Genomic DNA, 12,823 nt, shown 5'->3' on the forward strand with positions numbered 1-12,823 from the left:
AACACTCTATGCCCTTGGCTCTGCTTCTTCGCTCTCTGCAACTTTGCGAGTACATTCACATCGCAAGTTCGGTAGGGAGGGTCTTGCTGTCTTGAAATGGGATTGGCCGTCAACGCACTTTTGAGTTGATTAACGGGCTAGAGCACGTGCCACAGAAACCCATAGTCAGTTTAAAACAGTACAAATTGAGTTGCATTGAAATCCACCTCAAACTACCAAAGCTTATCTACCTTACGTAGATACAAGGTCGTTTGAGAAGCCTGATCCATAAACGTAAATTGACTTGACGAACATCCAACAATAAGTTCTTCATGACACAGATCAATAAATGCAAGAACGTACTGACCCAAGTGCGGACAAGGATCACCCTTAGATGCAATAATGAATCCGGTATAAGACTTCTGTAGAAGTTTGCAATATCTAGGTACGTAGTCGGGTAGTACAGCCTGGGGATTTCCTCCAATCGACACCCATGCAATAGCAATGAGATAAGTCCAATGGAACCCACTTCTAAGCGCCTTGCAGAAGGCAGTGTTCGGGGGCCAAGTTCGGGTCAAAGTTCATTCGAGGGTTCGACAGCTGATCCGGCTGTTACGTTTCCGGGGCACGTGTCCATCAGATCGCTTCCCTCTTTGATAGGGAAGTGCTTCAAAGACACCTAAGGCATCAGCCTCTGAGCCTCAGGGTTCTACTGTAACTTTCCGGGGCAATAATGCATAGCGAAGTGTTAAAAGTAACATCGGTACTTCATACGGCAGATTTTCTCAACTTTCATGCTAGCATCTCATCTTAACATTGGTCGCTGCATGGATTTCATCATTTCAAATGCTGTGATAGCATTAATTACTATGCACATAGTATCCAGGTTTTCTTCTTGAGCACCGATGATCAAGTGCCGAAGAAAACAACGATATGCAGCAAGTGAGCCCGTATATCAGCTCAGCGCCCAAACCCGAACCAGCCACGGCGTCCTCCCTTCTTCTCCTCTGTTCCTGTTTCCATGGGGCCCTGGGCCTCTTCCTGAGGTTGTGCACCTTCTCGGGGATAGTCGATGTAATTCCATGCCACATCGAGGAACAGTGGCTTGACGGGAATGGGCTGCATTTTAGGCGGATAGGGGACTAGGTTACTCAAATCCACTTTATCACCGGAAAACTCGTGCAGGCGCTCTATCACAGGGCGCTGATTTCCCGTCTGAGGTCCTTCGGCTGCCATCTTCTCCAAAGTGACGAGACCCCGGTACTGTGCGACAAGACCTTGCAAAATCGACCCGAGAGCTTGAACTTGGCTGCGCGAGACATCCAGCCTTAAAGGCTCGTTTGACAATTGAGACGACTGGTCAGACACCCTCGATTGGGTGGTGAGCTGCAGCGATTGCGAGTAGAGTGCAAGAGCGTTCTTCGAGTTTCCAAGGTGGCAATGAGACTGTGCAATAGACAAACATCTGTGGTGTTGTCAGTTAGACTGAATTGTAATGGCCAGCAAAACTGGATATTCGTACCTCAAAGCACGGAAGTAGTAGCGTTTCGCTTCCAGCTCTTGCACAAAGGTGGAGTCCGCAGCAACACCAGGTAACTCCAGGATGAACTCGATGCTCTGCAAAATAGAGTCATACAGTACAACCTTTTCGCGTAGCCTTGTCAACTTCTTCCCAGTCGACTCCTCCCGACTCGCGCTCTTTCCCTTTTTGAGGCCCTCCGCGTTGCCAGTTTCAAAGGTCATGCCGTCGTTAGCACCGCACAGAATTCGGTTACGTCCGATTCTCCATTCCACCAAGGCATAGTTGACCGCGGTACGAGTGATTTGCAAGCTTTGCATTCTCTTATCGCTAGGCTCCACCCCTTCATTAGCTAAGTCATCAATAGCAGTCTTAGTAGCGTCGACTGCGTCCTGGCTGGCAATAATAACACTATCATAGGCGGCAGCTTTATCTTTTGATGAAGCCGACTTCCCTTCAAGATCTGCAAGCCAAGACTTGAGACGCGACTCTGCCGCAGCTGCAGAAGCAAGAGCCTGCGAGATTGCGGCATCTTCCAGAGGAACAGTCCGTGACCTCCAAGTGATACTCTCAGGTAGTTGCTGGATCTCTCCGTCAGCAGTCTTTCTCGTTCCTGCACTATCCTCCTTGAGACAATCGGGATCCACTCTTTCCACTTCCGACCTGATGTTTGCATCTGATGGGAAGTACTGGATCGCTAAAGAGGACAGAGGCTTTGATCGAGGAAGCTTCATCTGATAGGCCGCGTATCTGATACTAGGATCAACAGTGCCAGTGAGAAGATCCCGGAATGCATCTTTTCTGTCCTCTTGACCAAGAGTCGTATAGATAATCCTCGAGATAGCATAGCTCTGAATGCATTGTTCCCAATTCCGCTTCTCCAAATATAGGGCCCCCAAAAGCGAAGCAAGGTAAGCACGGGCTTCAAGGATGTCGGTATCAGTGGCACCGGAAGTTGTTTGGTCCTCCAACAGAAGGACCAATTGCTGAGCGTAGCTGGATGCCTTATGCAGACGAGACACAATATGACGCCTGGCCGAACCTGCAATTCCTTTTGCTGAGGGGTCGGCTGAGTGCGTGGATTTCATGTGCATTGCTTGTGCCCAAGCTCGCTCAGAGCTGAGAAGAAGGACATGTACATATCTTGAGGACAGATCCGTCAGCATGTTTCAGCATTATTTCTTCACCTACATCCAAGCATATTGGAGGACACGTACGCTGCATTACTGCTAATATCCTCTGCACTAACGGGAGGTTTGGCAGAATATTTACGACCTTTAGGAGTAGTCTGACCGAGCTTCTTGCGCAGTTTGTGCAACCTGCGTGTTGTGTGCGCCCGGTAAGCGTTGTAGTCTCCGGCAAGGAGGACGTCCTCTCTCTGTTTGAAAATGAAATCCGTAATCTCCATATTCACTGAAAGCAGGCCACCACACAAACGGAGGTGATCGGGAATTGTGGTCGCTCGGAATCAACGCGGATAGTCCAAAGTGCGGGAGGGTAGGCGGGCGTGGTCAGATCTCGGCCAAACGAATGCCCGGCTCATTTTGCGGGAACATCTTTTGCTGCATCGTCTAAGCTCATATGCCCGACCCGTCAAAATTTCGTCTGCTGCAAGCATCACATCATATCACTTACAAAGGAGTCTAGGACTGCATCTTGACACAACAGAATCGATTCAAGTTACCGATAAAGAAATTGACTTCTTTCTTTTTTGGCTCCGGAGCCTCGTCGGTAGCAATTTTTTTAACCTTCCTGCATCGTTCAATCATTCTGGAATACTATCGTTCAGTTGGGAGCTTTGCGAAGACTCGAAACATCGGGTGCCTTGTCGTTTCCCTCGGCTTCTTGAAGGGATTGATACAGATATGTTACGCTCTGGAGTTGAGAATCGGTGATTTCAGGGTTTGGCACCGCGATTTTTCAGGGTAATGCTGGAACGGGCTGCCGGATGCCTTGAGAACGCAGGTCGGCGTTTCTTCCGGGATTCCAAAGGGGCACTTCGGGGTCGGAGATCTTGGTATCCTCACTTCACGCAGAGCAATGGGACAACTGCGGAGGCTGTACCACTGTCACACTCGCCCTCTAAAACATCAGGCCACCACGATTCGATAAGCTCTGTTTCTTGGAAGGCGAGTCAAGCAACTGCCGATACATGGACCCCTGTTCTCGATTTCCTGTATCCTCCACGTACCCAGGAATTTGTTGCGTCGCTCTTGTTACGCCCGCCCCGGAGACTTGCCTTGCGACGCAAGAAGAAGCTGATACCCGCTCTCACCAGGGCTTACACAAATGTGGCTGCGAGCCTCTACAAGCCCGGTGATCCAGATAAACCTGAGGTGGATCTTGATGCGAAGAGGGCGAAGGAATTCGAACGAAGAGAAGCCAAGCAAGAGCTTCAGTCAATTCTCAATGAAAGTAAACCGGGTATCTATGGACACTATGACAGGGCGTGGGAGCTTTATGAGACAGCTCGCCGACCGAAAGATCTGAGTGCGGCTTTGTTGGCTCACTTGAGTAGGTCATCGGTGCTCCGCAACAATCTTCGGGCTCAGTGGGTCTATCGGAGAATCCCTTCTCGTGAACGTTCCGCCGAAGATTCTCTGTCCTTGGCGAAGTCTTACTTGTCTATCGGGAAGCCTGATGAGATAAATAGAGTTTGCAGAGACGCGAAAGGCACGGGCGGAGATGTTCCTTGTTGGGCTCTCGCTTTTTCGCATTTTGTCAATAAAGGAAAATGGGACTCTGCTGAGAAGTTTTGGAACGCGCGGCCGCCATCCTCGGAGAAGGCGTTGCTGAGTGCAGTCGCTTCTGAGCTGGATGACTCTAGCCTTCTGATGAAGCTTTTCGATCTGGCTAAGGTATTGCGCAGTCAGGAGACCTCGAGGTCCTGGACTGGTCTTGTCCACTTTCTACTGGATTATGCTTTTTCAAATTCCCGAGTCGCGGCGGACGTATCGACAGAAAATCTCCTTCTCCTATTAAAGGAGTACAATCTACTGGGGTTTCTCACGGCGGAGCACTATTTCCGTCTGATTCGGACGCTCCAGTCCTCCGATGTTCGCTCTACATTCACAAAGTCAATTGTGGTGTACCGTAATCTTCGCTGGCAGATGGAACAGGAAGTGCCTCCAGCAGACCTTCTGGGCGCATTTTTGCGGTCTTTGGCCCACTTCGAAATCACAACCGGGATACATTATTTCCTGGGTGAATATGCCCATTTCTATGGCCAGCCATCCATTGACGCATACAAAAGCGCACTCACTGCGTTTTCAAGAGCCGGAGATATGGAGAATACCAACAGCCTCTTTGAACAGCTTGTGATGCATCACGGGAAGCCCTTGAGTCGAAGGCTTTTGACCCCGCTCCTCTACGTCCATGCCAGGGTTGGCGATGTAACGGCGACACGTCGCCAATTCGAGAGAGTATCAAAGGAATTTGGCCTGAAGCAGAACACTGTATGTTGGAACATCCTCCTCACTGCCTATGCCAATGCAGATGACTTCGGAGGAGCCTTCGCTACCTTTGACAAAATGCTGGAAGAGGGTGTCCAGCCTAACTCTCATACTTTCGGAGCGTTGATGGGACTCTGTGCAAACAGAGGGGATATTGACACTGTCCGTCAGTTGCTCGAATTAGCGAAGAGAAGCCCTGTGCGGATCACTACACCATTACTGGATACAATCGTTGAAGCCTATTGTAACAATCGGGAGCTTGAAAAAGCTGAGAGTGTTGCTGAGACTTGCCTTGGTCTGGATGTCAAGGGGTCTCGAGTGAGGATGTGGAATGTGCTGCTTTGGAACTATGCATTTCGCATGGACTTGGAGTCTATCTCAAGAATACGTTCCCGCATGGAATCTGCTGGAGTGCAACCTGACTCCATGACATATGCGGCTCTCATGCTCAGCTTGGTGCTCCGAGGGCAGACCGATCCCGCGCGCCGAATTCTCAGAACACTTCATCGAAGCAATCACATGTATGCCACAGAATTTCACTATGCCATCATCTTGTATGGCTATGTGAAAGAGCGGAACCGGGACATGGTTCACATCATTTTTCGCGAGATCAAAGAACGTTTCAAGCGTCCTGGATTCACTTCGCGGCTTCTCGTCCTCAGAAATCAGCTGCAACGTGATTTGGAACTTATTAAAACTGGTGGACGGGCAGTCAGTGGTGCCAATGTTCGGTTAGAGAACGCGGAAAGATTCCTTGTCGAAACAATCGCCGATTTCGACAAAACCAACATGGCGTCAAAAGAACCATTGCCCGGCGCGGGCAGACTACCCATCACCCAAGCCTTCCCTGCCATGTACTATGAATACCTCATCACAGCATATGGCACCCGGGGAGTCTTTCACAGGGTCAAAGAGCTGTTCGATCAATTCCTCCGCAACAGAAAATCCCCCACTTATGAACGGCCCGCCTATGATGTGGCGCCTCTCCGCCTCGTTTCTGCACTGATGCTTACTTATTTGAAGTCAGAGCAGTATAAAAAGGTTGAAGAATGCTGGAAAATTACATTTCCCCGTGTCGTCAAGATGGCTACTCAGCCTGACCTTGATGAATGGCTGTCTGATCGCTTGCTGCGTGCTGAAGAGACTGGGCAACCCGATTATCCAATACCAAGCCCTGTCAACTCCCACAAGAATGTTCTTCTAAGCTCGGACAAGCCGGACTTACTTGCTTTAAAGCCGCCGTCAATTTTGCCGGCATGTCGATTCCTGCTGTCGCGACCCCTCTCCTTGTACATGCGATCATTGGCGTACCGGAACGAGACCTGGAAGATACCTCAAGTCGTAGCAGAAGTACAGAAAGCAGGATTTCCTCTGACAACTTTCAACTGGTCCACATATGTGCAGATGCTGGCTTCTTCTGACAAGCCTTCTGACCAGGTTGAGGCGTTCACTGTCTTTGAGCGCAAGTTCATGCCTAATTTTCCTGGATGGAATAATCTTCGCCGGGGTTACGGAGTGAGACCACCTGGCGTGCCTTCAACCATTGACGTGATGGAGAACCCGAGACGTGCGAAACCTCCTAACATGCTCGGCAAAGAATCTCGACGCTACTGGAGCAAAATCCAGCCTGACTTCATGCAACCTACATATGTCTCGATGGTCTATCTGGCATCCGCGTTACAAGCGTTCCGGGAGAGGAGTATCTTTGACGGAGGATTGGAGGTGGGGACTCTCTACAAAGTTGCGCCTAAAACTATTACAGCCCTTGCGGACATGCCGTACCTTCGTGAGAAGTTCCAAGGTGTGTTACTTCGGCGTCGTCAGGAGCAAGGCGACAAGAAGGGAGACTCTCGAGACCGTGATCATTTTGTGTGGACCGGCGGTATCCTTGGTGTTGGTGGCAAGCCGAGGTCTCCAACAGCTGTTGAGCAGTCAGCAACGGAAGCAAACCAAGAGGAAAATGCTTCAGCCAACGCGCGGTCCCAGCCAGTTGTGATCCATCAAGAAGCACGCGATGGCACAAACGCTCCTGCTGTCAAGACGGAATCTCTCCCTGAAGACGTGTCCACACCTGACACCAAGAGCATAGACCCGCAGGACCAGTTCGATATCGAGGCAGAAGCGCTCCTTGGATCCAGGCGCGCTCTGATAGAGGCGAGCGAAGCATTGTTGGACAATGAAAACCGCGTTTCAGTGGATGAATGCGATGAAACAGACATGTCTGCCTTGATGGACGATTTGGCATACCCAGACGAAGATGCTCCAGAAGCAGCAGACGGGCGAGAACAAGAAGAACTGCCTGCTGGGCATCAAGGCCAGCCAGAGCAAGAGCTACACAACCGCGGCATGACGCAGGATGCATAGGATTCTTTCACATATCCGCTTTGGTCAAATTTTGTATATCAGAACCTATGATTGTATATTACTACCTATAGATATATAGATCCACATTTGGGACACTTGTATAATATGACTTCCGATAATGACTCTGATAAGATCGGGCTACTTTACGAAGTAAGGACGCCAGATTGGGAGAACGTGGACATAATCACGTGACTATTATGATTATGCTGAGTCATTAAGCGACCATTTCGCGACGCGTCAAGGGTTAGGAAGGACGCGTTCCAATTATGCCCGATTTGGGTGTCGTGTTTCTTGAAGAAAGATCCCTCCGCTAACAACCATTCAAGGAACAATTTGAATATCCCCATTACCGTCCTTGTGTGAGACTGAATTGCAGTGCCGACAAAATAAATCTAGTTACCTGAGCCTTTGATCACCCAATTGATTACCTCTACCACATAGATCCACAAGTCGTGGACATCCTTCGTCATGGATGGGGTCCAACTCCGCGATGAGGCCGGTCAAGACCGAGTGAGAGCTGCAGTCGAATTTCTCGATCCAAGTGAGTTTCCAGTATACATGTTTTATGAAGTAAATTTCTGACTAGAGGTCCTAATAGGCGATGCCCGCGCGCGAAGGTCTGTTGAGATTCACAAGTAGCCTCCCTTGCTGAGACATGATGGTTCTGACGAGCGAACAGCTACCGAGCCGATATTGTGCTGATGCTGAACCGGGGACTGCGTCGCTTAACGGTATGCTATATTTAAAGCTACAAGGTCGATATAAAGAACTAATAGGCACGCAGGTCAGCATCGATGAGATCAGAGCTCACAACCGCGAATTGGCAGATGGGTGAGTTTAGCACGGTTTGCAGTATTGCTAGGATCATGATGGGCTGACGCTTTCTCTAGCCTTCTTACCTCCCCGTTCGATTACTCTCTTGCTTTCGACAGGGCTTTGAAGGAGGTTATCAAGACATTGCCGAACAGACCTTCCAGGGAAACGGCAGACGATGTGGTATGCAAAATCTAATGAAGATTTCTGGCCGCGCGGCATCTTTGCTGATGAATTTCAGAATTACTACTGTGCCTACGTTGGCGCTTTCGGAGAATTTTCTTGCAACCCCAGAACTCTGGGATCTTCTCACTTGAACCGAATGATCTCTCTCGAGGGTATTGTCACAAAATGCTCTCTGGTTCGCCCAAAAGTCATCCAAAGTGTGCACTACAACGAGCGGAAAGACCGATTCGTTGCGAGGCGGTATAGAGATCAGACAATGACAACTACGGGAATTACCAACATGAATGTCTATCCCCAAGAAGATGATGAGAAAAATCCGGTATGCCATCGAAGGAAGAGCCTTAACTGGACTGGTATCGCTGATGACTTCGTTTTCGTCTTCCTAGTTGATCACAGAGTACGGGTACTCGACATACCTGGATCACCAAACCATTTCCATCCAAGAAATGCCTGAGAGAGCGCCAGCAGGGCAGCTTCCGCGGAGTGTCGACGTAATCTTGGACGATGATCTGGTGGACAGTGCCAAACCTGGAGACCGGATTCAGCTGGTGGGAATTTACCGCTCTTTGGGAAATCGAAATGCCAGCTCTGGGTCTTCGACTTTTCGCACGGTCGTTATGGCCAACAACATTATTCAACTGTCTTCAAAGTCTGGTGGAGGCATTGCACAAGCTACTATCACGGACACCGACATTCGAAACATCAACAAAGTCGCCAAGAAGAAGAACGTATTTGAGTTGCTGTCCAACTCTCTTGCACCTAGCATATACGGACATGATTATATCAAGAAAGCGATCTTGCTGATGCTCTTGGGTGGAATGGAGAAGAATCTCGATAACGGCACGCATTTGCGTGGTGACATCAATATCCTCATGGTCGGTGATCCCTCGACCGCCAAATCGCAACTCCTTCGTTTCGTCTTGAATACAGCACCTCTCGCAATCGCAACCACAGGTCGGGGCTCTTCGGGAGTCGGTCTGACTGCCGCTGTCACCTCTGATAAGGAGACTGGGGAGCGTCGTTTGGAGGCCGGTGCGATGGTCCTGGGTGACCGCGGTGTTGTCTGTATTGATGAATTCGACAAGATGAGTGATGTGGATCGAGTGGCTATTCACGAGGTGATGGAACAGCAGACGGTCACTATTGCCAAAGCTGGCATTCACACAAGCTTGAACGCTCGTTGCAGTGTTTTGGCAGCCGCTAATCCTATCTACGGACAATATGACCCTCACAAAGACCCTCACAAGAACATCGCCCTTCCTGATTCACTTCTCTCACGTTTCGATTTGCTTTTTGTTGTGACGGACGATATTGAAGATGCCAGGGACAGAATGGTTTCAGAGCACGTCTTGCGCATGCACCGTTACCGTCAACCTGGAACCGAGGAAGGCGCTCCGGTTCGGGAAGACCTTAATCAGACATTGGGTGTTGGACTCGAGGATAACCAGGACTCCAACCAGCCAACGGAGGTATACGAAAAGTTCAATGTTATGCTCCATGCTGGAATGGCCAACTCGAGCCGCAAGGGCAAGGGCATTGAAATTCTGAGCATTCCCTTCATCAAGAAGTACATTCAATACTCTAAATCGAGAATTAAGCCAGTCCTCACTAAGGGCGCGGCCGATCATATTGTTGCGACCTACTCAGCTTTGAGAAACGACGAGCTCTCAGGCAACCAGCGTCGAACATCTCCTATAACCGCACGTACGCTGGAGACATTAATTCGTTTGTCCACGGCGCACGCGAAGGCTCGCTTATCGAACCGAGTCGAGGAGAGAGACGCCAAGGTTGCCGAATCTATTCTGCGCTTCGCTATGTTCAAGGAGGTTCTTGAGGATGAACGCCGCAAGAGGAGAAAGGTCACAACGTTCGACGAAGACTCTGAATCGAGCGAATCCGACTCCGATGATGACAATACTCCCGCGAATACAACCGCCACGCCACGGTCGAGCCGGCGAGTGGGAACAATGCGAACACGTTCAGCAGCTACGCGATCCACAAACGGGGAGGAGATGGATGCCGACGGAGACATCGTGTCGGAAGACGGGGACGGTTTGTACTCTGCTAGCCCTCGAGGGCAGCGACTACGTTCAAGCCAGGCAAACCGTACGCAGACGCAGACAGATAGCCAATCTCGGATGTCCGTTGCTTCTTCGCAACCGGCGTCGCAGCTCATCCAGTCTCAGACCGATGATTCACAATCACAGAGTGCCATGAGGTCTACTGCTTCGTCCCAGCCGATCCAACCTGCGCGCTTGACCGTGTTCCGTCAGGCTCTAGGCCCACTCATGGGCACACGGCTGTTCACTCACGGCGACACCGCCGATGTGGAGGAGCTCATTGGAGCAGTTAATACCGCTGTGCGGGAATCTCCTTCGCTCGGAGCAGGCCATGTCTTCCAGCGAGCAGAGGCAATTGAGGCACTGAAAGCCATGAACGAACGAAATGAGTTGATGTAAGTCAGCCCGACGGATATTTTGTCATGATGGTCAAGCCTGACTAACTTTTTTTTGCTTACAGGTTCCTCGAAGACGATGAGACTGTTTACAGGATTTAAATTCAATGATTATTGCATACTAGTGGTTAGAATAGTGTTTCGGGAAGGGCTTGACGGATTTTCAGTCCACTTATCTTGAATTGCGCCGGATACTCAGTATGGCGTATCGGAGTTTTTCTTCAACCTTTCTGTATGCAAGTGACACAATAGTCTGTCCGTTTTTGAAAATAATGTCTTTCAATGCATGGGAGCCTGGCATAAAAGGTATCATGCTCACTGCAATCGAGTTTGAGCAGAACGCTCCATAATTCTAGATCTATTTTCTTGCGTTATATATCGGAAGAGCGTTCGGTCACTCTAAATCCATACAGGAACAGTGGAGACTAAACCCGTATATTGACGAGAATCTGAAAATCCTTGTTAGATACATCGACACAATAATCCATACAATGCATGCGATGGTTCTAATTAGGGTATATGATGAACATAAGATGCTTCCAAACTACGCCGAGGGACTAGCTTCACGGGACAGTGTGCCCTCAAGAGTCTCACCCAGGAACGAATCGTCGGATGAGAGGGACGGCGTACTATAGATGCCTTCCCTAATCTGTGCTTGGGTCAATGGTGACAGCCCCCGAGATAGCGATTTCGTGCCCCTCTTTTTCCGTAGCTGCATGCTCTGCTCCGAAGCAGTGGAAGACGGGGTTGTGCTTCCCCGGCGAGGACGGCTGCTGGCGGAAGACCGTGACGGCGGACGATCTTCGACGTCCACTGGCGTCGTACTACGGGATGGGGTGCGGGAATGGGACTCAGAACGCGCGCTACGCCGCATGGGAGATTTGAGGTCGTGGCCATGTTTGGAGATGCTGGAGTGTTGATGGTGATGACGATGCTTGTCTCCGTCGCTGGGCTTGAGGGTTGCGGCGACGAGTCGTCGGCGTTGTGAGGCCTTCCAGCCTAATCCGAGCCCGAGCCACCAGAACCAGCCTCCTTCTTGCTGAGCGACTTGGCGCTCCTTCTGGCGCAACTTCTCGCGCAGTTGAGCGCGTCGCTCGTTCTCCTTTTCCCAAAACTCGGTTCGGTAGTCATCCCAGTTCTCGCGGAATTCGGGCGAGAAGGATTTGGGGAGAAGAAGCAGACGGATGTAATCTCCCCCGGGGCTGAGATCTTCCTCCACAAGGCCCGACTCGCTGTCGATGTTGTTGTAGTACTGCTGGTAGTGCTGCCGACCACCGCGCTTGTCCGACGACGGGCGCTCGATGTAGTGGAAATTCCCGGTTGGAGCAGGGAAGAAAGGAGAGGTGAATGGAAAGAGAAAGGAAAGGTAGGATAGCAGTTCCTGCCACCAGGGGCCCCGGATGATGACGATCTTGGTGTTCATGGTGCGTAGGCCGCGGTTGGCGACGGCGAGCCAGCGCCGTGGCCATCGCACTCCCCGTTCCCACTGTCCCGTTCCCCAGACTAACAACGCAGTGACGATTCCTCCCAGAAGCGCGACCTTTTCCCCCATTTCGACCATCCAGTAAATGGAGCCTCCCACCCCGCTGCCATCCTCCCGCGGACGGAGAAAGAGCGCGTAAGCAAAATAAGCAATCCAGGCAGCGAGCAGGAGCAGGAAAAAAGTATTCTGTCGTCGACGTTCCCGCAGCGCCAGATACTGAGCTCGCAGCGAACTTTCGAGAATGAGAAGGTTCAGGTAGATTTGAGGAGGAGACGAGGGCAATGTCGAGAGCAGATCCGGGGTCGATGAACGGGGCGGGGAGGAGGGATCCGGGGCATCTTGAGAAAACGGCGGCTGAAGGGTGTTCAATTGACCAGAGGGTTTGGATATGGACTCTGGAAGTCTTCCAGGAGCTGGGGAACCCTTGACAAGCTGATCCAGGCTCCGGGTTTGTGCAGCCATGACGCTGTCGAGGGAGGGGAAAAGGATCAACAGGAGAAGATTCCTTTGAAAGTGGAACAGGATATCGTAGACGTTTAGAGGGGCTGCACGGCCTTTGCGGCCAGACGCGA

The 12,823-nt window shown here is 50.7% G+C and overlaps 4 protein-coding genes across 4 annotated transcripts; 2 read left to right on the forward strand and 2 right to left on the reverse strand.

The window, feature by feature from the left end:
- Window positions 1-939: 939 nt before the first annotated feature.
- On the reverse strand, window positions 940-2,906 carry Aud_010611 (signal recognition particle subunit SRP68; the record flags this gene model as incomplete). The annotated part of the gene is made up of 3 exons (XM_043295447.1): window positions 940-1,444; window positions 1,502-2,641; window positions 2,716-2,906. The coding sequence occupies 3 exons, from the start codon at window positions 2,904-2,906 to the stop codon at window positions 940-942; spliced, it is 1,836 nt and encodes a 611-aa protein (XP_043151382.1).
- Window positions 2,907-3,426: 520 nt separating this feature from the next.
- Aud_010612 (putative translation regulator (Cya5)) lies at window positions 3,427-7,314 on the forward strand (the record flags this gene model as incomplete). Its single annotated transcript, XM_043295448.1, has 1 exon — window positions 3,427-7,314. One exon carries the CDS (start codon window positions 3,427-3,429, stop codon window positions 7,312-7,314), a length of 3,888 nt encoding a protein of 1,295 aa, XP_043151383.1.
- Window positions 7,315-7,782: 468 nt separating this feature from the next.
- Window positions 7,783-10,870, forward strand: Aud_010613 (MCM DNA helicase complex subunit MCM3; the record flags this gene model as incomplete). Its single annotated transcript, XM_043295449.1, has 8 exons — window positions 7,783-7,855; window positions 7,901-7,931; window positions 7,994-8,045; window positions 8,099-8,145; window positions 8,205-8,310; window positions 8,369-8,632; window positions 8,700-10,768; window positions 10,834-10,870. The coding sequence occupies 8 exons, from the start codon at window positions 7,783-7,785 to the stop codon at window positions 10,868-10,870; spliced, it is 2,679 nt and encodes an 892-aa protein (XP_043151384.1).
- A 442-nt stretch (window positions 10,871-11,312) lies between these two features.
- Window positions 11,313-12,713, reverse strand: Aud_010614 (Spo7-like protein; the record flags this gene model as incomplete). The annotated part of the gene is made up of 1 exon (XM_043295450.1): window positions 11,313-12,713. One exon carries the CDS (start codon window positions 12,711-12,713, stop codon window positions 11,313-11,315), a length of 1,401 nt encoding a protein of 466 aa, XP_043151385.1.
- Window positions 12,714-12,823: the final 110 nt, after the last annotated feature.

Source organism: Aspergillus udagawae (genome assembly GCF_001078395.1).
Source record: "Aspergillus udagawae IFM 46973 DNA, scaffold_9, whole genome shotgun sequence".
Taxonomy (NCBI): domain Eukaryota; kingdom Fungi; phylum Ascomycota; class Eurotiomycetes; order Eurotiales; family Aspergillaceae; genus Aspergillus; species Aspergillus udagawae.